Raw genomic sequence first — 24,523 nt, 5'->3', positions numbered from 1 at the left:
TGAATTGACTTAAAGGTGACATAACGTTGTAATTACTCGGAAAATTACCCTAATTAATTTGATAGCTTCTGGCAGTCAATCTAAAGTAACGGATACATATTAATTTTCGATTTATTGGTACTCATGTGACACAATGGTTGGCGGGACGGTAGATTCTCAAAGAAATTATAACACGAAGGACCATGTGGCTTATTTTCTCAGCCTAATTGGCCTTTTTTGTTCCGATCTCATTTCTTGTAATTAATTTTCTAAAGCTTTTAATGTCTCAAAAAATTCAATTGAAGTACTTTTATGTATTGGGTCAAAACAGGGTGAATTTATTGAGGGAATGGAAGAAAATCTAAGAAAGCAAGCCTGTCAGAAAATAAAAAACAACTGTTCTTAGAAAATTGATTAAAATATCTAATTAACTCGTTAATGTAAATCAATGATAAACAAGCTCTTTTTTTAGAGTTAAAGCAGTCAACAAATTGAGATAAATATAATCTAAGCTAATTATCTTTATCTTTGCAACAACCTGACTGTTTATTCTTCAGTCGCTTTGTTTTAAAAACAGTCATTGATGTACCTTTTAAACGAACGAAGATAGAATGAATCCATAAACATCTTAAAAACGGATGTTTAACAAAAGTTGATATTGATATATTACAACTAAATATTTCAAATATGCCATAATTTGAAAAGACAAATCATGGTCAATACACAAAATGTAATTTTCTGCTTCATGACTGGTATTCCAAGTTCTGCCAAAACAACATGGAAGTTTAACTTTATCATACAATTCAAACTGTCTACCGCTTTACCTGATTTGCCATCAAACCCTTCTGATGATTCAGATAAATTTGATCAAATTTATACTCTTTTCCGATAATATCCTTTTTATGACGTGGATAATCTACTATGAAGTACATGTAAATTAATTTGCCGTGTTTACCAAGTGCCGGTTATTATAAACACTTTCTTATTTAAACAAACACGATAGAGCTAGATATACACTTGCATAAGTAATTGAAAGGTTATAATAAAACAATCAAAATACGTTTGATATATTTAAAATGTATTCTAACACATCATACATTAACGTACGTATCTTGGTTAGATATTGCTTCCGGGATATGAGCTAGCCTATTGGGATTGAGCCGAACAATACCTGCTGATATTTGTCTCACAATGACCGGTATTTGTGGAAGCCTTTCGATGTACCCAGATGGACAAACACTGTTCGGGTTTTTTTGTCAATGCCTTCAAGCGAGAGATTGATTTCACACATTCTAGCCATCGCTTTATTCCCTTTCTTTCACCTTGTGTGCCTTAGGTGCAAACAGAATGCCATGCCGTCCTCAACAACTTCATCATATAGAAGTAGCTGGACGCCCTTTTCTCTCGGCGTTTTTATTTTATTGATACACGCTGAGGATGAGATTGTATTTGTTTTGTTTTTTCTTGTAAAGCTATTTCCATCAGAAGAAAATATTTGGCGAAATACCTTGTTTGCTTTTCTTAACAAATCCTAAATTAGAAAAAAGTAAATAAATAAAAAATTGCTATTCACGAAAAGATGTGTTCCATCAAAACTAATGTTGGTATTTACACTATTTTCAAAGTGTTAAGTAAAGTTTCCCAACACGTGATTGTAGATTGCGGAAACAATTTATCATTACATATGTTCAATGTAGTACAAACAAACAGGAAATGTATAACAATACTAACTGGTTTTCCTAAGAATTCGCCTATATTTATCGAGCTTATTTGGAAACTTCGAAAAATATTGCTAGCATTCGGATAAAAAGGGATTTACTTTCACAATGTTGACGCTGTTGAAATATCATAATGAGAATACATATGTTGTCTAATGTTATTGAAATTTTGTAGAGAAAGACAATAGTCATTAAATGTTTTTGTTTTTATTTAATGTTTCTTTTAAACAGGATATAAAACATATGTGTTCCGCAAAATAAATCTTAAGTTAAGATTGGAATTGCATTTATATATCAACTCACAATGTAGGGGAAAGATAATTTCGTTTGAATTTTCAAATGATTAATTTTATTTTGCCTATATGTTTTACAATTTTATTCTTAATATGATGTTTCTTATGTGATGAAATATAAAATTGCGTAAATGCTTTTCCGCTCACGTATTTGAATAAAAGCAAGCCTTAAGAATGATTTAAAGCCACAGAAAACTATGAAGTGTCAATCGAAATTATTGTTGATGATATATTTTAACAACATCATTGAAATCTTTAATTAAAATCATACGGATTAATAACACGGTTTGTTAAATGAATTATTTAGAATATATCTAAATATGATTCGAAATGATTAAACAAAATTAATGAAATACATATGATTAATATAGGTATTCATTTGTTGTAGATTTACCATTAATTTTTTATACTAAATAAATAAAACAAATACTGGAATATGAAAGACATAATGTATGATGACAATATGTGCTTTCTGTCATTTCTTATAATTGCGAGTTTTCATTCCAAAACTAACAATGTAACTTCACGCTTCATTGCATAGTGACCATTCACATAACACAACACCTCAACTCCTTTCAAATGTACGTGAATGTTAAAGAATAATACGATGAGGAATTTGAAACCAGCACTTTGATAACCTTTGTAACAAAAACATAATTGGAGGTATTGAAATTGGTCAAATTCATGTTGAAGATTTGTCCATGTGAACGAATAGTGACCACCAGCAGTTGTAGTAGCCAAAGAGAGTAAAAGAGACCATGAAACATGTAGATGACGCTTATAGTGAACCAGAAACTACCGTAACGACCATTTCCCTATAAATCCCGTGTCCGTTCCAACCCTACTAAAATGCCTCTATTGATGGAGTCTCGGCGGCAGGGTTCTTCTGACAATAAACAGATGTAAATATTTTGCCGCTGTTCTCAGAATACATTTCTGTGGAAGAGAACATAATTTTACCCTCGCTGCCTGCCTGTGTCAGAAAATATTGCATTTTGCCTGCATTTAATCTCATTGTCCTATAGGCTAATTTGCCCTGATTTTCCAAATGATAGCATACATAGGGATTACAGACGTTGTGTATTGGAAATGATAGGAAATGTGTACAAGGTCTGAGGGAAGAGTTAGCAATATCCTGACTGGTTATACAAACCAGCAATCGTTCGTTGTAATTTCACTTCAATTTGAACCGGAGGTTGGGTATCCAACTTTGACAGCGTAGCGTTATAATACATACACCACTCAGTACTATTATTCAGATGAAGTAAAAACTCTTCCACTGAATCTGTTGGATATTTACTTCATGTCTCAAGGAGACGCGGAATTACAAGTGTGAATATAGATTTTTTTGCTTCTTCCTTCATTTCATTGATTTATCACTGGTTCATTTTGTTATGTTCTTATACATTGTCTCTGTGTCAATGAAAGTTGCCCTCCTGTGTTATCAATGGTCCTGTCATGTTGTTTCCCAAGTCTTCAGTTATGTTGTTCTGTACGTTCTGTATATATAAAATATCATTTTTCAGTATCATTGTAATAAGATTATGTGATATGAAAAACACAGAAAAAGAAATATGATTTTATTCTTGAAAATGGGTTTATTCAAGCAATCCCCAGCACCATCACCTAAAAAAAACCTCAAATATTATTTATTCAATCGAGCATTAATTCATCCACGACAGATTCATGTTAAGTCTCAATCAAAAGATTTGAAGTAATCTAGCAGTTTTAATTAACTAAAGGAAATCGAAGCTTTGAGATAGTGCCTAATAGTGAATTATTTGGCACTCAACTGTCAGGAATTCCGACAAAAGCACTAAGAATATTACCAATTAAAACTTTAAAAAAGACAAGAAACTAATCTATTTTATTTCATAAGTAATTAGACTAGATTGGGCCCTTTTTCCATACTGTTAGATGGGAAAACATTTCCATCCATCCATTCTTGTCTGTCTCCCCGAGAAATGTCTCTTCCCTGCTTCCGAGTCCTCCTCGATTCTCCCCTCAGGAATTGTCCCGTTAAAGAAAATGTCATGCGGGTGTCTGTTGGATCAAACAGCAGCTTTGATACCGATCATAAACCGTCGCTACATGTCTCTACTGCCCGAACACTCTTTGTTTAAGTGCGGTAAGCTTAAATATCTTTAACCATAATTAAAAAATAATATCATATTTAAAAAATATACATATTATTAAAATTTTGGTATATCTGTTTAATTACTTCAAAAATGAAAAATATATTTGGAAGATATGAAACAGTTGTACTAGTATTAAAACAATTTGTAACTTAATTTAAAGCTAACATATTTTGTTTGTCATCCGGGTCCCGTCCCACTTCTATCACGCAAAGCATATAGAGGTTATATGTCTGGGGATTTTTTCGACAAACTTGCCGACAGATTTCCTAGTTTCTTTGGCAGCCGGCAGACGCTAGCTTCGTGTGGATTGAACATTATTTTGTTTTCTTCACCGTTCTGTGTCAGGTAGTCCAGATTTTAGTCACACGCAATACGGCGTACGTCGTTCCACAGTAAACCACGTCATTACCATGGTGATACATGACATTGTTGAGTTTTGAATGATGCATAAATTCAGCAAAAATATTTCATTTGTTGTGTAATTTTTTTATGATAATATTTGCTATAAACGGAAAAAAACTTCTATAGAAGGAAATTGATTTGGTCAGACAACTTATATTTATCAAAGACGTTGAAAAACACCCCGATATAAAACCAAGGGTAATTTTCTGTTATCATTAAATAATATTTAAATGAAATAAACCTTGGTATCAAACACTTAGCATCAATTAATTGAAATTACTGTATTTGTAAAAATGTAAAAAAAAAAAAATAAAATAAAATTCTTATAATGAGTAAGTGTGTAAATACACATAAATATTGTAGCTAATTTTCTATATCGACTTAATGAGGTTGGTTACATAAATATTGTAGCTAAATTTCTATATCGACTTACTGAGGTTGGTTACATAAATATTGTAGCTAATTTTCTATATCGACTTAATGAGGTTGGCTACATAAATATTGTAGCTAATTTTCTAAATCGACTAAACGAGGTTGGTAACATAAATATTGTAATCAATTTCCTATATCGACTTAACGAGATTGATACATAAAGAAAACCCAGTCAACCATATTATTGACCATGCACGGTGTTTTTGATTGTACAATAGAATTTTCGTATACTTGATGCTGTGAAGTAAAATGCTACGTTACATATAGACACTACATATCCACGTGCCCAGGGGCAATATCCGAATGTGTATGATATGTTGACGAAACTCATAAATCATTCGTTTTTAATTTTCACATTACCTACCCATGAGACTGTGATGTTTCGTAAATTAGGCCAAATATTGAATTCCAAATGAATAAGACTGTAACAATTGGAAATAAAGTTGTCAACACGGAGCATATCAACGCTTCTTTGAGTCAAAACATCAATTGCATGCTATATTAAATGTGTTTATTTTTTGTCACGGTTTTGAAATAAAAAGTCATAGAAATTCTCACAACGAGGAATGATATAAAACAGAGGAGTTTAACAATGGATTAAATTAATAAGGACGTTGAGGAGTAGTATTGATGGTTATTCTCTGTCCGTTACAAATGCTCTTGTGTTTGCTTCGGGCAAATCGACAGGTTAGATCCAGCATTTCTTCAAAGTGAAGCAAATTTGATAAACATTGATTTTGGAGTTTTCCCGGATACTGCCTTTCAACACTTTTCAGTAAATACTAATAACAGGCGTCGGTACCGACTTCATCTGGACAAATACAACACTCGAGCACGAGAAGATTCGTTTTCAATACAAGCCACACAAACAACACGATTCTATTAGCTTGAAATATCATTGATTTCCTCCGTGATGAATTAAACGTCTTCGCTTTCCCTTCTTAATTGGAATTTTATTAAATAAAAAGTTTAAAAGCCATTGTCCTGCTTGTTTTCAACCTTCCGATTAATTTTCTTCCTGGTGAATCTCCACTATCGTCAGTCCCAAGCTCGGCGCGATGAGCAATCGGGAAGGCCATTACTCGTACTGCGACACCCTGAGGCTGCCCAGCCTACAATTAAATTATGTGAATATAAAAGTAATATCAATATGCGAATTTCGATTTTCGTTATACTCCCGCAGATTACTGCTCCGCCATTTAAGTACAGCGAGAACTGTCAAGGGACTTTGCAGTGTGATATCGACATTTTCTATAATAAAGAGACTGAAAAATTATTTAAAACTAGCGTTTATATATTTTTACAAAGGACGCGACAGTCTCTCGAAATGATTTCCATCCGGAAAATTACTCATATTTGATTACACTAGGGAGAAGACTGATATTAAAACTCAGAATATGGGGTGTAGAGAAGACTATTTCGAAAGCGTTGTCGGACATTTGTGAAGTTGGAGTAATTGAACTAGAAAAGCTTTTTGATATCAGTAACAACACACCGTTGTCAGGGTAAAAGTGTCTCTCATCCTATCGTGTAAGTGCTTATGTTGTGCCGAGTTTCATACCCCACTCTTTGATTACATTTAAGGCGGGGTTTGTCTATCCGAGAAATTATTAAATATTGAAGATGGAACCCAGTGATTTTCACTAAACAATGCTGACACACGGTAAAGCTTTTAAAACAGATCCTAATAGTCTGATTTCTACACCAGTCGAGGTCACAAAATTTATACACGAGTGTCATGCATGAGAATGATAATATAGGTTTTAATGTTGCCATTGGACTGATGGTAAGAGATTTGGATTTATCGATATTACAGAAGGGAATGTATTCTCTTATTTACATATGCATTGGTTCAATCTGCAAATGTCGATGTTTATACGCTAATGGAAATTTCATATAGTGTTTCAGTTTCAATGTTTAGTACTGTGAAGTATGTGTTTTGATCATTGAAATCTTTACCAAATGCCTAATGTAAAAAGGATGTTTGTTTCTCTGAAGTCATGAAACGAAGTATGTTTTTTTTTCTGTGGTAGATATTTTTGTGAAAAAAGGAACAGATAGAATCATCTAGACAGACTATTCCATTAGAACCGATATGATTGTGATTCCCTAAACTTGGCAATGTGTGACTAATGATCGCATATGTTCCCCACCTTCACCCCCCCACCCCCCCCCCTCCCCCCCTTAATAATTACTGATGGAGAATCACTTCTGTTACGGACAAAACGATATGAAAGCAGATAATGTGTTAAAATATCGACGTCCGTTCATAATTCATGATTATTCGATACAAGTGTGCACATTAGCAATAACGATATGACAAAATTGTTTCATTAATTATTTTGAATACAAAACTAGCATGGATTGAAGCAGTAACTGTGACTGTCATTATCCATTTTAAAAATTACCCAAACATCGAAGTTGTTGAACTTACATAGCTCTACCAATCAATCCAACCCTGAAATCAGAACACTGCTCGGATAAAATCACACAAATGAAAATGACATCTTTTCGTTCAAATTCCATTACGAGTAATTATTTTCGACTAGGACCGAAAAAGTCATAACTGCCAAAATCGTGTTTATTCAAGTCTGTAACATCTCGCAGTTTTGTTTTTAGAACACTTTTATAGCCAGCGTGTACATTCTTTATTTTCCATACCTAGGTTCATTATCATCATACACATCTTTTTTCAATCTAATCATGGACTTAAACAATTTAAGGAGAATTTCGATACGTTGTTGACATCGTTAAAATTGATATGTGATTAAGACCAAATAATCGATACAACAAATACATATATCTATATCTGACAAAACAAAGACTCATAGAAAAAGCCCTCCAACAGAAAACGAGTATCAGTTTTATCATCACCAGTGATAAGTGGAGAGTTGAAAAATGGATTTGACTTAAAATAAAAAGTATTTTACTAGTTTTTTTTATTGAACCAATAAATAGAAATACCTGGATCAGGAAATATTTTTAACAATACTTTTTAATGATAGGGGCGACATTTCAAAGTCGATAAAAACGATTTAAAAACCAACTGTAGAACAATATTGCACTAAAGATGCCATGGTCAAAAGACATTCTCACGAATATTATGCCATTAAAGTGATCTGGAAAGTGATATGATATGGGTACATACAAAGCTGTTTGGTACAACAAAGGTTAGGTCAATGACAGCAACAGAAATATGTTTTTTTATTTCTCATATGTGATGGATAAAAATTAAATAATGGTTAGGGAGTTCTTTAAGTAGTACATTTGACTTATTCGTTAGTATAACGTCAAAATGAGGGTAGCATTTAGCATGTTCGTAGACACAACACACAAAAACCATCATATGAAACAAATGGTTATACAGTGGAAACAAAGAGGAAAACTGTCCACCGTAAAAAGGCGATGTGTCCATCAGGGAAGTAAATTGTAGCCTTCAGCTTGTGATGAGGGCTAATATTTTCTGTATGAACTGCTTTCATGAGGAGGTAGACACCTTATAGACCAAAAGGCCATATCTCCATACATTTCCCGTGGTAGACTTTCCTCCTGGGGATCACTTGGGATATATGGACCTAGCGAGAACGCGTGAGGGCTAGTATTATAAGGCATGCGGGCAAGGTTTCGCTACTTTTTTTTTTTGGTAAAGTCATTCCTTTTTGTCGGCATAAGGAGGTCTGGAGGTAGTGAAAGATGACTCGATGGCTTATGGCTAACAATAAAAAGAGGCATGTTTCATTAAAGGCTGGTCGACCAGACAGTGCGATTCGTAGGGGACAAATTAGAAAGGAAATATTAATCTTGCTCATGAATTACCATAATAGACGCATAAAAATGTAGTCTCAGAGTTGTCCATAAAGAGATTGCTACAGTGAACAGGGAAAAGCAAAGTAATGTCAGTTTAATTCATCAAATAAATTTAGAAATGACCATTAATTTAATTCAGTAAGTTAAGACATCAACATTAACTATTGTAAAGTTTGTATTTAATTTTATATATGCTATCCTTTAAAGGTATAAAAATATTTTTTGTTTATATATAAGACGTTAGAAAGTTGTATAAATGTGATAGAATTCTTTACAGTCTAAGAAACTAGGTCAATCTTGGAAATATGCAGCGAAGTAATGAGATACGTTTTTGTTGATTGACTTTTGAATACAGTATTTTGTCTAATTTTCTCGGTGTTCCATCTATGTAATTAGAGGTATATTTCATAGATTGCTATGAAGGTCCTTAGGGAATTTTGTTTTTGAGAATAACCAAATATAAGTGATTAGCTACCATACATTGAATGAAACAATTATCTCTCCGCAATTTTTGTTGTCACTGAAGTCCATTTTCTCATGAAAATTTTATTTGACCAATTTATAAGTTATGGTGGATTTATTTTTTAGCGATTTTTTCACTCTTGGGTTTTCTTTCTATTTTTGTCACTAAAAAACTGAAAAATAAAATGATGTTGTAGCATGCTGTGTGTTGACAAAAGAGGCATAACTCTTTATAAAAAATTATCATGATTAAGGAAGAAAAATACTTTAAAAATTACATTTAAAACCGATTGAATATTTGCTGATCTGAAACAGTGTATCTTATGCGAGTGATAATGCGTTGTTTGTCAAGAATAATAAAAGTGAAGAAAAGTGAGATATATCATGGTATGTCTCCTGACTGTTTTTGTCCTTACCATTGTTGAGTTTTTGTTAGAAACGAGTTGGGTGTCAGCAGCATCGTTTGTATTTGCTAAAGAAAATGCTTTTGGGGGTATTATATATAACTCACTCTTTTCCTAGGCACGCTACCTCGCATAAACATCCAATAGATTCTGTACTCCAATATTCAGTATCAAAAAAGCAATTGTAGTGAGCACATTGAAAAGTATGAGAGTTGACAATTTTATTGTCTATTACGTGTGCGGAGTACTTTCTCATTGACATGCGGACCTGGCTGTTAACTAGAATTAAGACAATTAAGTATTTAAGAAATGTGTATTCGTACTGTATTTGACACCTATTTTGTAAAAACGATTCTAAACTTCTCTAATTTTGACATAAAATTTAAAAGTAAGCACATCTATCACACCCTTGTTTATTTGCATGAAAGATGTTGATTGGTTTGTGAAATTTCGTTTAGTGTAGAAAAATTAAAATTGATGTCATGAATTTAGAAACCGGTTTGTAAATTAGATAAGGGTTAAAATCGTTTGTGCATGCATAGAATGAGCAGAGTAGCTACTTGAGAGCTGAGAGAAATATATTTGACATTCCTGTGTTAAATTCTGATACCCTTAACACATCAATTAGGACAAAGAGATTGCTACCGTAGAACGAAAAAGAGAAATACACTGGTTAATTCTATTAATCCTCGGTTATTTTTGCATTAAACTAATTTTAACATGTAGAAAACCATGTCTTTAGGTCGCTTATGCCATTGGTAATTAGGTTTCATTTTCTTACTTTAATTTCTATCATGCTCGGCGATAAATTTAAACAATTTCTCTCTTTTGTTTAAGGCGCGGAAGCATTTGTCTTTCGTCGGAAATGCCGCTTAACCTCTTTTATTGCTCAAGAGGAAGAAGCAATATGATTAACCAGCCTAATCACTTTGTTCTGTATTCCTCCCCCGAGACTATGCGAGTTGTCTCCCTTTGCTAAGAGAATTTCCTTGATGGAAGCCACATGCCCTCTGTTACTAGGTCTAATTTTCCTGAGGTTGACCCCCACATTCTATTTCACGAATTTGGAGACTGCAAATAAAGAGTAACAGACTCTATATTGGAAATTATTAGATGAAACTGCCGATAAACAAATATTGCGAATTGTTTCTGGTTGTTCTGAGGTAACGTTTGGGAATAGTTGCCATCTATATATGTATCTTGGTTGGGCGATGGACTGACATGAAGATGGGGAAGGGATACTGTAATTATTGTTGCCATTCCGGATCTTTGAGTCTGATTATCAGTCCGTGTTCTTTATTAGAAATGTGTTTTTTTTTCCAATTATAAAAAAAATCATTCTTTGTTATAAACTGATCAGGTAACAATACAAATTAAGTAAAAAGTAAAACAACCACTTTATCTATATTTGAAATTTATAACACGTATGTAAAAATAATATTAATAACAATTCTAAAAAGTCTAATGAAAAATGAATAAAAAAATTCCATTAAAATTTTATGCATGAATTATAATTACAAACGCTTTGTTTTGGAAATACATTATCTTAAACTCTAATTGAATAAAAATTAGTGTAAATGGAAGTTGCAAATAAATTAGTTCCATTTTAATTTTTCATATCCTGAAATAAAAATACATAATACAGTTTTGATGAAATATGACACAAAAATAATTACTTTAAAAATACATTATTTCAAACTGAAAAGCTGGAAACGTCAGTTTTCTTATTAAATCTGACAATATATTCTCTTCTCCTCATAACACGATTCATCTGTAATTGATTGTGCAGCTTGGACGGAAATGAAACATAGATCGACTTTACAGTTAATCATAACATCAACACTTATTGATGAACGGCATAGTGGTGTATATTTACATAAAGCCATATAAAACGGATTTATCCGTTCATTACTGTCGAGATGGGAGAATATCAGCCAATCCCCATTACTTATTAATTATTTCGTTAGCTACTGTTGGTCTCGTCCATTTGGGTAGGAACAGTTTTCACACTTTTATTCGATCTAAGCGTCACACACACGCTGTGTAGCGAGATGAGATCGTGGCATCGTTCAGATGTACGGCTCAACGTGTTCTCTGTGTTGAAATTCACACACACTAGCTCGAAGCCTGATAATAAAAAAATACCATAAAATGGTTCATAAATCCTACTTCCAATGTAAGATACAAATAAAACAAATATCATCCTTCTTCGCAGTTTGTTTTCCTATCTAGTTTCGTGTTAGGGTTCAAACACTGTCTTTTTATCCGTGGAAAGTTAATATCGTGCACAGGAGATGTGCACTTTCTGACCTTTAGTGAATAGTTTCAAAACCAATATGAAAAACAGCATAACAGCTTCGGCAGTGTCTCAACTGTGGCTTTCTAGGTTCAATATTGCGTTTCAGTTTCTACTGTTAAAGAGAGACTGACATTAAGACCTGTTAGTAAATTTAACCTAATGATTTACGCAAACAATACATTTTCCAGATTTAGCAATTTAATAATGTTTGGTTTCAGGATATTGAAGAAAGGTTTGTTTCTGTAGTAAAAATAACAAACCAATCAATATATATACAATGTAAGGGATGAACTCAACAGTTGACCGTTGATAATCAAATACTGAAAAAAGAAAGCAATCATTTGTAGATTTCCTTTATAAATCGATTTTGGACATGGAACCGGATTTTTTTTATGAAAGAAGATATAAGAAGTGTGTTGGAGGTCACCACCGTTTAGAGAATTGTGGGTTATATTTGTAGTGTAATGAAGACAATTGCTCTAGACTTCTGTCTTATCAACTACTGGGTACAAACAAGCGATAGGAATGCTTGAGAAGACTCAATAGAGATAAGGCTTATAGTGGACAGACGATGGCCCATATCTCCGGCAAGCTGGCTGTGCTGAATGCTCAGCTAAGATAATCGTCTCTTTCAGACCAAAGGTTCTAGTAACAGTAAACTGTTAAGAACCTCGAATGTCCCACTACAGAAGACAACCATGTCAATGATAAATATTACAGAAAAAATGTCTGTTGTTAGAAGATAAACGTCTGTGTATACTTAGCAAATTTCTGATATCATTTAATAATGGCACGTGGATGGAATAATTTTGGTTTCTTTATGTATACAATTTTCCGTATATTGTCTGTCCGTTACTGTTGAAATATATTATACTAAAGACACACAGGTGAATAGCACAATTCAATAAAAATTGAAAAATAGACACAGTAGAGTCTTCAGTGAATTAAAATGCATCAAACAGCTGTTTCATCTTTCTCGAATACATCAGTGATGTTGATGGCCTAAATTTTATTTAAATATCATAAAAATTTAGAAACCTACTGTATAGTGTTACTGAACAAAGAGATTAAAAAAGGAAACAATAATGAATTGTTCACAGAATAAATATTTCATTTCAATACTGATTTTGACTGATACTGATTAAGACTAGCTAAATGAAATCGCTTTCAACAGAAGGATTCTTGAAGGCATTTAAGTACATTTTCACTGATTGTCCCTCTGCACCAATATTCCGCATTGCTCTGACTAGCTTTGCCTAGAACTGATGGTTCCGATGCTGACGGTTTTATAGCTCTGACTGTTATGCGACTCGGCCACTGAATGGCCACACTGATGACATAAATTCGAAGGCACGTTGTATATTATGTATCTTTCTTCAAATAAAATAAAACAACAATTTGTTTTTGAATATATTTATATAAATATAGCTACAAAACCTTCTGTCAGCGTTTGTGAGTTTGGTCAAATATCTTGAAATAGTTTTTGGACATGGAATAAAATTGCTAAAACAATAACTTCGATGATACTTGGTTTCTTCTGTCGTGATAGTCGAGCTTTATGCGTTAAGCTTAAACAATACTCAGCCATGCTTTGAAGAAACATCCCTAGAGCTGGTGGTTTTTTACGACTTTGTCTGTTTTGTTTGTTCGGACATAGAATGGCCGTGTATGACGGGCTTGAAGGCGCAGTATGGTGTCTGCCACGCACTGAGCTGCATCCTATGATAAGGCTATGTAAAGTGCTGTAGATAAATAATTAATTTGTCTTTATGTAGGACTAACAGACCAATTTCTAAGCGTAGACAAAAGAGTGAAAACTGGGATGACTCAGAACAGACCACCATTACAGCGTAGGAGTCGAATAAAGATCACTTGTTAAAAGCACATTATTGATTTCTTATATTTATGTAAGTTTTGTTTGAATGGCATATCTTTTATATCCCACATCATGACTGTGGTATTTTTTGGCAAGCTTCATCTTGGTCTTATTGGCGCTTGTGATATATAGAATTCTAAGGAACCAAATCTGTGTTGAATCATTGTTTGTCGAAGCAAAAATTTCATTAAAAAGACCACGTCTACAGAAGATACAAATCGGGAAGCATAAATAAAGATCGCTACATTTCGATTATATGTACAATTAAAAAAACTCATATAGGTAGGAAAGGGTATAACGAGTTTAACCCTCTCTATCATGTATGGCCGCGGGTTGTGTAGATATACATTAAAAACAAATCTTTTTGTAACAAAATTAAAACAACATAACTATTTTTCTTGTTTATATCTTAGAAGAAGAACAAAGATTAAAACTCTAAAAAAAAACTGTTTAGCTTGGTGCATGTAATTTATGACGGCAATAAACACTTCGCAGTGAACTGTAATTAAGGGTTTCGTGGTTTCTAGGAAATTGCTAGATATACATACCCTTTATCTAATCTTTGTGTTTATAGAAGTGTGTACTTGAAACAAAACGAAAACAGAGACAGTCTTTTGTAAGGAAAAGGGCAAATTTATCTACAGAAAAAGTCTTAATTTAATGTAGAAGAGTTGTAAATGGGCTTGTCGCAACTTAGTGCACTGCAGGTACTTGTGCTGATTTCACAGCAGTTTACATGACGTCATAATTAACGTGATCAAAAAGCACATTAAACGCTCAAAATTATGCATTAATCTATAAAATATTTTGATTAAAACATACCTCAGAATAAATAAGATGTTCGGTCCTACGGCTATTAAACACGAACGTTGCTTTCCGGATAAGATAATTATATGCAGTTTTATGACAAATATAAATACTAGATATTGTTGAAATGAGTCGGAATTAATTAATGAATGAACACATTAAAGGGATGTTATAAAAATAACAGTAATAAAACCATGTATAAAATTCACTCCAGAAACAAAATTTTATAAACATTTAGAATTGTATGACAAAATTTCTCAATCACATGGAACAGAAAATATTTTGTTAGTGTTGATAAATCAAACAAATACAAAAATGAATAAATAAACAAATAGATGATATATATAAAAATAGATCAACATTTTCTTGCAATTGTTTAAGTACTAACATAAATTTTTTTCTCTTCTTCATATTTCAACGGATTTGTTTAATCTTTCAGGTTTGTCGTATAAGATGTACCAACATGGCCACCATGAAAACGGTTTAAGTCCTGAAAAACGTAAGCAGCGACGGATACGAACCACGTTCACCAGCGCACAACTCAAAGAACTAGAAAGAGCCTTCGCAGAGACACATTACCCAGATATCTATACCCGTGAGGAAATAGCGATGAAAACGGATTTAACAGAAGCACGAGTACAGGTAAATGCCTTCTGTTGTCATTGACAAACTCGTAAATTTCAACATCTTTATATTTTATTGGATTCTCCACAGTTCGGCAAATATTTTTGGATACGATTTCACGTCCTTTATATATAAACATGGCTTGGCTTCAATGAGATTAAGCTTGATTCCTACATATTGCATGATAGTTTTGTGATACCATATGTCAAGTGATGTATAACAGCAATTATGAATATCCTAATCATACAACATATACAAATAAACTGGAATGAAGGGGGTATGAATTAATTTCTTACATGAAAATTGATGCATTTGAATCTTTAAACTCTTAATCAAAATACACTTAATTAAAAAGGTTAAAATTCTATATAACATCTTTACCGAAAAAGAGATGTTCTGAAGAAAACATGATCGAGTCTTATAATAGTCTATCGATAAATCTAGATTTAATTTAACATGTTAATGTTATAATGCGTAGTTATTTTCAGTTTCTTATGCCTATATTATACTCTTCTGTTGTACATTTAGGAAACAATGAAAAATATTCCTAATGCTGCATGTTATAACTGCATAAAAGGATATTTTTAAATGCATTGTACCTATGTATACAGATATAGAATTCTTGCTTATAAAAATATCTCTGTTACAAAATCAAGGTGACAAGGAAACAGGTTTTCAAAATAAATACCAGGTTTTTTGATGAATTACAATAGGGCTATAACACCTCCCAACCTAGATTTTGATATTTTAACGATCACTTTGGCTTTCCTCTCTCAAGGTTGAACATTTAGGCCTTTAGCATCAGTTATTGAGTCCTAGAAAGATGAAACCGTATGCAGTTTACTTTATTATTTGACGCTACTGTATCTTTTGTAAATTTGTATTAAAAAACACTTTGAACTTGTTTGTCTTTTGTACAAAATCTAGATATTGAGAAATCGGAATTAATTGGTCTAAATCAGAACGCACCTACCATTCTTCAGAAACAGCTGGTCTTATTGCCTTTTATCTGAGCAATAATTTGACCTCTTTTAGCCATTTCAATTTAAAATGATGGTTTTCATATAGGCTTTACGACATAGATTTAATCTGATGTGCACAATATATTGATGTTTTGTATACAATATATATTTCTAAAATTCAACGCAGAAAACCAATCAGATATTAACATTTATCCCAATGTATTAACAAATGTATTATATGCGATCATATGTATATTGAAATTGTTTATCATCAAATACAACAGTTTAATATTTTGATATCTACTTTCAGAATTTAATACTTAGTACGATAAATAATTTATATTACGGAAACATTGACACTTAGCATCGGTCTACCGCATTCTATACACATCCTTAACGTAGATGACTTAACATTTCCATAGCCATTCAAGAGGTAAATGTCGTGGGATCGCGTGAATTTTCTCCTTCGCTAATTTCTAATCATTTAAATTTAGATTTAAAATTTTAACATATAAAATCAAACAGGAACACGGGAAATTTGGCGTATCTGAAAAGATTTGAATGTCTGGCCAATTTCCATGGAGTCAATCGTCCTAGCCATTATCTATACATTAGGGTTGGATGGTACAGAAAATTACGACAAATTTTCTAAAAAATAGAAGAAAGATAGTAGATTTAACAACATAACTGGCTGAAAACTAATACCTGGAAATACGCTTCGCAGATCCAAGAGTCCTTCTTTTATATAAACATTACATGTATACTGTATTTTTTCCAAAAGATTGTTTGAAATCGCTATTGCATCAATACCTCTAGACTGTTATCTACATCATAACGAAACATTTAACAGTTAGAAAGACCATTTATAGATCTAACGCTTACATCTAGCCTCCTGTAGGTAACTGACAAACAATTGTTGTAACTCCTTTCCCAGAACGGATGTGCAACACCCGTTCAATTGCTTTAGAATATTTATTTAGTTTAAATCCTCTGAACTTCTATTGATATTTTCAACTAGACGATGTATTACCAGATCCTTGTCTACCTGAGATCGCTTGAGCTATCGATAAATCAAGAAAAAGATGGGCTAATGATGACATCACTTCGTATGCTTTTGATCTCAGCGACAATTATCTTTCAACATCTTGGATCCTTTGAATTTAATTACTTTCCTCAATAATTAAGAGTATGTATATGTAGACATCTCGTCGTTAGCGTCTGTTGATTTTCCAGTAGTAACCTGCTTTATTATATTGTGTATTTTTAATATTATCATTATGTCTGTTAAAGGTATAACATTAATGAAGGTAATTTATGTTTTCTCTCGTTTTATCGGGCAATCAAGTTATTTGGACCACAACACGGTATGAACGTACTCTTTATTAGTTGTTCTAAATCTAGTGAAATGACCACTTTTATATAGTCGATAATTTTACAAAACGTGGGTCTTTAAACGTGTAGTATGAAATAAAATGATACGTGGTGAAAATCAAATGAATATTGTACATGTTTCTTCCTGAAATACAGTAGCAAGTCCGTGTAATATATGTCACTGTAAATGTAATCTGATAAAAGATCTATAATACGTACACGCCCTATCACGATAGTGTCTACACCTTCTTCAATTTGTTGTAGGAAAGTCTTTCTCCATAAAAGTAAACTTACCTATGTAAATATGTACTGGTTCTTTCTGGGCCACGTTAAAGTAGGAAATAAACAACGACATGTATGTACATATAAATTAAAAACGACATGTATGTATATACAAATTAAAAACGATATGTATGTACAAACAAATTAGCAACGGCATGTATGTACATACAAATTAACAACGACATGTGATTCGGTGCTATTAAATATCAGAAATGCCTCAATTAGAGATGAGATAACTGAACACATTAAACAATCAATCATATACTGTGAGTGTTATATTGTGAGAAAAATAAAGACACTATAAATACATAATTCTTGATTTAAATCAATTGCATTGACATTTATATGTACCTTCCAATTTCATATCCATCCCACTGGGTAAATGCAAACAGGTGGAAAGTGATTTTCAAATCTTACTTCTTTTAACTGAAGATAATTGTATAAAATTGTATGGTATTGTAAATCTATTTTTCAAGGCTAACCTCCTCAGATTGATACAGGAATGATAACCAAGCATGATTATCAAAGTATTATTTAAGCAATTTCATGTCAAATTTGATAACCATAAGTGAAAGTGTGATTACAGTCGTTGAAATATTAATACAATATTACATGTCATAAATATCATTGATATATTCATAATAAATAAACACAAAAGCGTTATTCATAAACTCAGGACATCGAACACCCATTTCTAGACCACACGTAAGAAAACACCATTTCATATTTATAGTATAGGAGCATCAATCAAAGTTTTGATATAAACATTTTTAATATTCAACTTAAGTTGTCTCCTCTTTTGGTAAACACTATATCCAATGTAAACAATATTTCTAGATTTTTGAAGTTTTAATATCGTATTACATCATAGCTTTGACAGTTTTAAAGGTACCAAGTGTCATAAAACAATTACCATATCAAAGTTTTTGTTAATCTTCGAACCATGGATGTTTTGCATTGTCATGTTTAATTAAGAAATTCCACCTCTGACGGTAAAGTCACCAACTGACAGTTTGCTTAAATCTATAAGAGTAAAACACAAATGGTTATATTTTGCTCTATATTCTTCTATTTCGATTTCTATTAACGGTTTTTATCACTCCTCGGTAGTATTTTATAACAGTTCCTTGCAAATGAAAATAATTCTTTTATGTTGTTCAGGTATGGTTCCAAAACCGAAGAGCTAAGTTTCGCAAGGTTGAGAGGGCAAAGCAACAGCAACAACAGCAACAACAACCGACAACTGTGAAGCAAGAGCCGGGTAATACAAGCAGCAACAACAACAACTCCAGCACAACAAACAACAACAACACCTCTTCCAACAGCTCCAAAGACAAGCAGAAACAATCCGAGGAGAGCTCAAGTAAGGGACATAACTTACTACTATATTGATGATGAGGTTTTACGCTTTCACTCATAAATTATACTAAAAGAAAATCTGACTCGATCATCAGTACCATGGGAAAGTCCTTTCAGCAAACATTGTACGATATATTATTTTCATTCTCTGTTCAGGATATATGTCATGCATTACTAAACTTAAACCACAATCAACTGCATGTTACTAAGGGTATACTTGAATAATCTGTAAACAAAACAGTTTTTGGGCTGATTTATATTTATCATCTAACTAGGTCTTTTAACGATGCATTCTTATATATACACTATTCCTATCTTTTAAGAAATATAATATATTTCACATAATTTTACTTCAGACAAAAGTCAAAACGAGACCTCAAAATGGACAAGTGGAATTACTGTAGGGAAAGGCACATCGGGAATGGCCAGTAATCCATCCCTTCCGGGACCCTACTCCAGTGTGCTGACAAATCGCAGTGCTGATTACCAAACGTCACCATCCTTAGACAAAAGTGTTTCATTGGCTGGCGGAATATTTTGAGTCAATGTTGTTCATTGATTCATATTGATAATGGAAGGGCAACGTGAGATTGATAGACTGATGGACGTTATAAATATCAAATGGATTCTATCAGTTTGGGACCTGGATGCTGATTTCTAGCATATCCTAACCAGTGAATAACGATAAGAGAAATTCTCCCTTACAGAAGGGAAAACACTAACACTGGATAAAGTGAAAACGTGTCCCTATAAAATCTCACTGGTCTGGACAACCCAAGTGTAGGACTGTAGACCCATTGATCTATCACAATATCGTGGTGTTGTCATGAAACATTTTCTTTAATTTGAAACGTGTTTGATCCCTGTGTGAGACCAATCTGGTATAGATTAGATGAAGAATGAAGACATTTCATAATCCTAATTAATCAGGAACATTATTTCTCTTACGTCTATCCCGAAGAAGAGTTAGATGTTATGGTATGTATGTGCGTATATCTCACACACATTGCCTACATGAAAAGTTGTTCATAGCTTGATAATGCATCGAATGATACCAAAAACCATAATCACGCCGTGAATACAAATATCAAACTAGATATTTCACCGATTATATTTTCCACTTGACCTTATTGGGTCGTTCTGTGTAATATTTGATCATATAGATAATGGCATGTTCCTATTCGTAATGTTACGGGTTCGCAGAGTCGTAATTTGATGTTTTCATTAAAGGGACCAAGTTTTGTATTTCCCTGCTGTGAGATTTACTCATGTCTCTCAATGTCATCTAGCAAAGGAAAACAATCTTATCGAGTCAGTAACACCTTATTGCACAACGTAATTTTACTTACTGTGTATTTTCACATTATTTCGATTTTAAATATACAGAATATTGAAAGTTGTCACATGCACAATAAACATGGAGAGCAGCTTCAACAAATATCTATATCTTTATACAAAGACATAACCCAAGTAATAACTGAATTTAATCATTAGTAGTCTCATAAAATATGGAATCTCAAAACGGTTTGAGAGTAACTAATGATGCACAAATTCATTATACAGACAGACTGGAATTCGGACGATGTAAAACCAATTAATATCACCAAAAATACTTTGTTGAAGATAAATTTCATAAGCAAAGCAATCAAAGAAACGATGACAAATTTGGAATATCATCAGCCAGTAAAGAATAGAGAATATTAAGTTATACACACTTATGATCTTGATACTTCAAACGAACAAATGAACTATTTGCTGGTTTATTTAGAGTGAAAAGGCCTTCTTGAATATCTAGAATCACGGATATTCTCGACATAGAATATAATAGGCTTGATTGGTTGAAATAGATATGACGTATGTACATCACATGTCATTTTCATAATTTGTCTGTAGATGATACTTCTCCCGATTTTATATTTCATTTTGTAATTTAGTTGTTCATACGTATTTGTAATTGAAATTGTAATTGATTTATTTTATACTTATGTTGGAAAAATTGTATGTATATTATTGACATCTGATTTACATTATAAACAGTATTATTTATCACTAATTGCTTCTAGTTGTTTACTGAAGTTTAATATCTACTATTGTGCCAAGAATCGGAGATATTTACGTCAATATCGAAGCATTATGTAAATATCAGCATTACAACCTTACAGTATTATATTTGAAAACAGTATTAATTTATGTGACTTTTTATTTCACACCGTATTATTTTTTGTATAAAGATATGTCTCCGTTTTTAAACTGGATTATGTGCAGAATTAATTTTGCACTACCCTGGATAATGACACTAATTACATGTTTATGCGTCAACCTTGTTAAGATAACTATTCCCATGTAACAATAAACTATTATAAGATTCATTTAGAGCAACAGAACCACAGATTTCACTGAATATCGAATGTCCATTAACTGATTAGACAACAACAGGGCTGGCTTCTTCACGAAACAGTCCAATACCAGAAACCTTCCATCTGATTTTAGTACTATATCACGACATGCTTATTTCAAACTCATCATATAAAAAAATAATGTCGCACAGTCGAAAAGACGGACCATTAGCTGAGAACTGTTATTGCGACAAAAGCTATCAATGCTAACAGATAATAACCGTTTGACAATTACGTCATATATATATTTAGATCATATATACAACACCTTAGAAAATTTGAAATAACAAATGACATCAGATAGGGGACAAACATTGTTACTTGAATGTCTCTATTTTAATTATTGGTTAACGTGACACACTTAATGAGACCTATTATCATCTTTATTAACAATTTTCCCCAGATTGTCATTTCAGTAACAAATTATTTCATTTTTTCTAATTCTATGGTGCTAAATATTGTGTATTTCTTGATATAAGGGATCATTGGTTTGCGTAGAATCGATAGAAATATTCTTTCCTTTTGTTCATAGCTAACTTGTATATGTCGACAAGTTCTTTCTAAATCATGAACACGATTTAAGATATTCCGAACGTCTAAATAGATGAAATGACGACTTTTAAAACTTCTGATTGCATTGGTTATATAATAACAATTTGCACGCGGGGACTAATTTCCTAGTATGAATATTTCATAGTTCATTTTGACTATGTGTCGAGTGGGTAATCTGATGTGATTGTTTTAGCAATTTCAATCTAAATATCAGAAAGGTTACACGGCAAATTAACCAAATTTTGATGGGTTATACAATCTAGAAGTTAAATATTATTAATCTTTATACAAGGTTCTTAGATCGATGTATGTGAGATTTAGTTTTCAAAACTTTAATCTGTCTATAAATTGCATATTAATGACACCTGTTTTTCTGTTAAAACAATGCCAATGGGATAGAGGAAATGAGACCATTTTTTGTTACTTTTGTATGCCCTTGAACATAGAATTTAGACTATTTATCATCTATTACCAGTTTTTATAGTGCAATAAGGCTTTGGAAATGGAGCAGAGCGCAATGGAAGGGATAGGATTTGGTATTTGAGAGATAGAAGTCGACGAGTAGCATTATCAGGTCTGTTATTTAAAGCACTCCTTGAAGAAACCAAAAACAAAAATAAACTCAGCATGCCTGTAATGATCCCAAAAAGCATTCATAATCTTCAGTTGGCGTTTTGTCAATATTTTCCCAGCTCTTCAGTGTTAGAGGTCATACATATGTGTGTATATATATAGATCTCAAATAGAGTCTGGAAAAAACACATTCTAGCAGTTAAAAAACTTGTCTCTAAATTTCTGTCTCTGTGTAAGTTAAAATTTCTTTAGCTGGCAGATACACTAATTCTGCTGTGGAAATATATGTCTTGAGTCTAAAGACTGCTCCGTTTAATCCTTCTTACACCCGGTCGGCAATTCAAATGTTTCCGTCGTTGTTTTAGGGTGTTAAAGAGCTCACGCAGTTGAGTTTTTTTTCTAGAGATAAACGAGGTTGGTTCAGGTAGCAATAGTCTGGAGAAGACGTGAACAAACTAAGACCTGTTATACGCAAAACATCCATTTTGTTTCGTCTGGTTGTTCTGGAATTACTGCCATTTTTGAGTGTCTAGAAAATTTGTTTTCGTGTCAGTTAGCACATTTTACGATTTAGTGAGGGTTAAAAGGGTTATCTCTGATAGGATGGAGGATATACTGAATTGTTAAAATGGGAATATATGTTTTCTTTCGGTTTCGATAGTGTGGTGAAATATAATTGTTTTTGATTACAGTAAATTGTTTTATGTTTTGTATACACTATTTCATGAACTTGATGAATAGTTATAAAGATGAAACGGTATAAATCAAACAGATAAATGTCAAAATCTTTAGTACCCAATTCCTTTTTCATGAATAAAGAATTATATTTATGTCCCCGACAAAATAAAGTGATCAGTTCAGTATATTACTTCCCCTCTAAGGACACCAGGGTGTGGTTTTATCCGATGGTTTAATTAGAGGTCGTTAAACTCGTCACTTACTGAAATTTGGTTTTATCAATTCTAAAGCATACAGCGATTTATACCACAAAAACCAACTTACAAGCATGGATTTGTTTTATCTAGTTGTTATTTGATATTCATCTGTGTTTGAAAAAAAAGCACGTGTTCTCTGTAATGGCGGCAACGTTTCATTGTTTAAAACAACATACACCGCCTCCAACATACAGATAAACTGATTAAACTAGAAATAAAGTTTAGATAAACAAATGAATGGACAGCTGTTGTAATTGATTTAAATCATAATGAAAATTGGGATATTGGATAAGATAGTCCCAGTTCATTGATAACCTGAGGGATATATCGAGCTGTGTAAATCATCATCTATTACGTGAGAGTTGGACCAATTCTTCCCAAATCTAAACTCATAAATGTATAAGAATATGTTGTATAAAATATTGATGAAATATGATGTTATATGTCATAAATGAATAAATATTGGTAAAATCAAAATGTTTTATATAGTTATTTTTATCTTTTCTCCTTGAACGTTCTGGAAAGTACCTACAGAATTAAGCCAACATGCCACCATGGTATGTATTATTGATACAGTTCATTGCTTGACAGCATCAACGTGCAGAATGTTGATTCAGTACATAGGAGATAGTGGTACACTTGAGGTCACCGTACAGCAATTTGACCGTGTTGTTAACGTATACATGGCGTATTGTCAACACAAAAGGTCAAAAGGCCATTCACCTTAGTGTCAACATATTACAAACACACCAGCGAGTCAGCCTATAAATGTAACGACGAAATATGATGTTGTAAATGTACAAGCTATCATGCTAGTTTAAAAGCACACAAGGACAAATCATTATACAGAGC

The 24,523-nt window shown here is 32.6% G+C and overlaps 1 protein-coding gene across 1 annotated transcript in view; it reads left to right on the top strand.

Annotated features, from left to right (window-relative positions):
* The window catches only part of LOC132544758 (paired mesoderm homeobox protein 2A-like), a 37,682-nt gene extending 17,926 nt beyond the window's left edge, over positions 1–19,756 (top strand). The window contains exons 3-5 of the mRNA XM_060208408.1: positions 15,057–15,259; positions 19,018–19,219; positions 19,572–19,756. Coding sequence (XP_060064391.1) covers positions 15,057–15,259; positions 19,018–19,219; positions 19,572–19,756 — 590 coding nt within the window. The remainder of the gene's footprint in view (positions 1–15,056; positions 15,260–19,017; positions 19,220–19,571) is intronic.
* The last annotated feature ends 4,767 nt before the right edge of the window (positions 19,757–24,523 follow it).

This window comes from Ylistrum balloti, unplaced genomic scaffold, assembly GCF_031769215.1.
Source record: "Ylistrum balloti isolate Yb309-2 unplaced genomic scaffold, AGI_CSIRO_Ybal_v1 Utg369808, whole genome shotgun sequence".
Classification (NCBI taxonomy): Eukaryota; Metazoa; Mollusca; class Bivalvia; order Pectinida; family Pectinidae; genus Ylistrum; species Ylistrum balloti.
The sequence above is the reverse complement of the archived record's forward strand: the minus strand, read 5'-3'. Positions and strand labels throughout refer to the sequence as shown.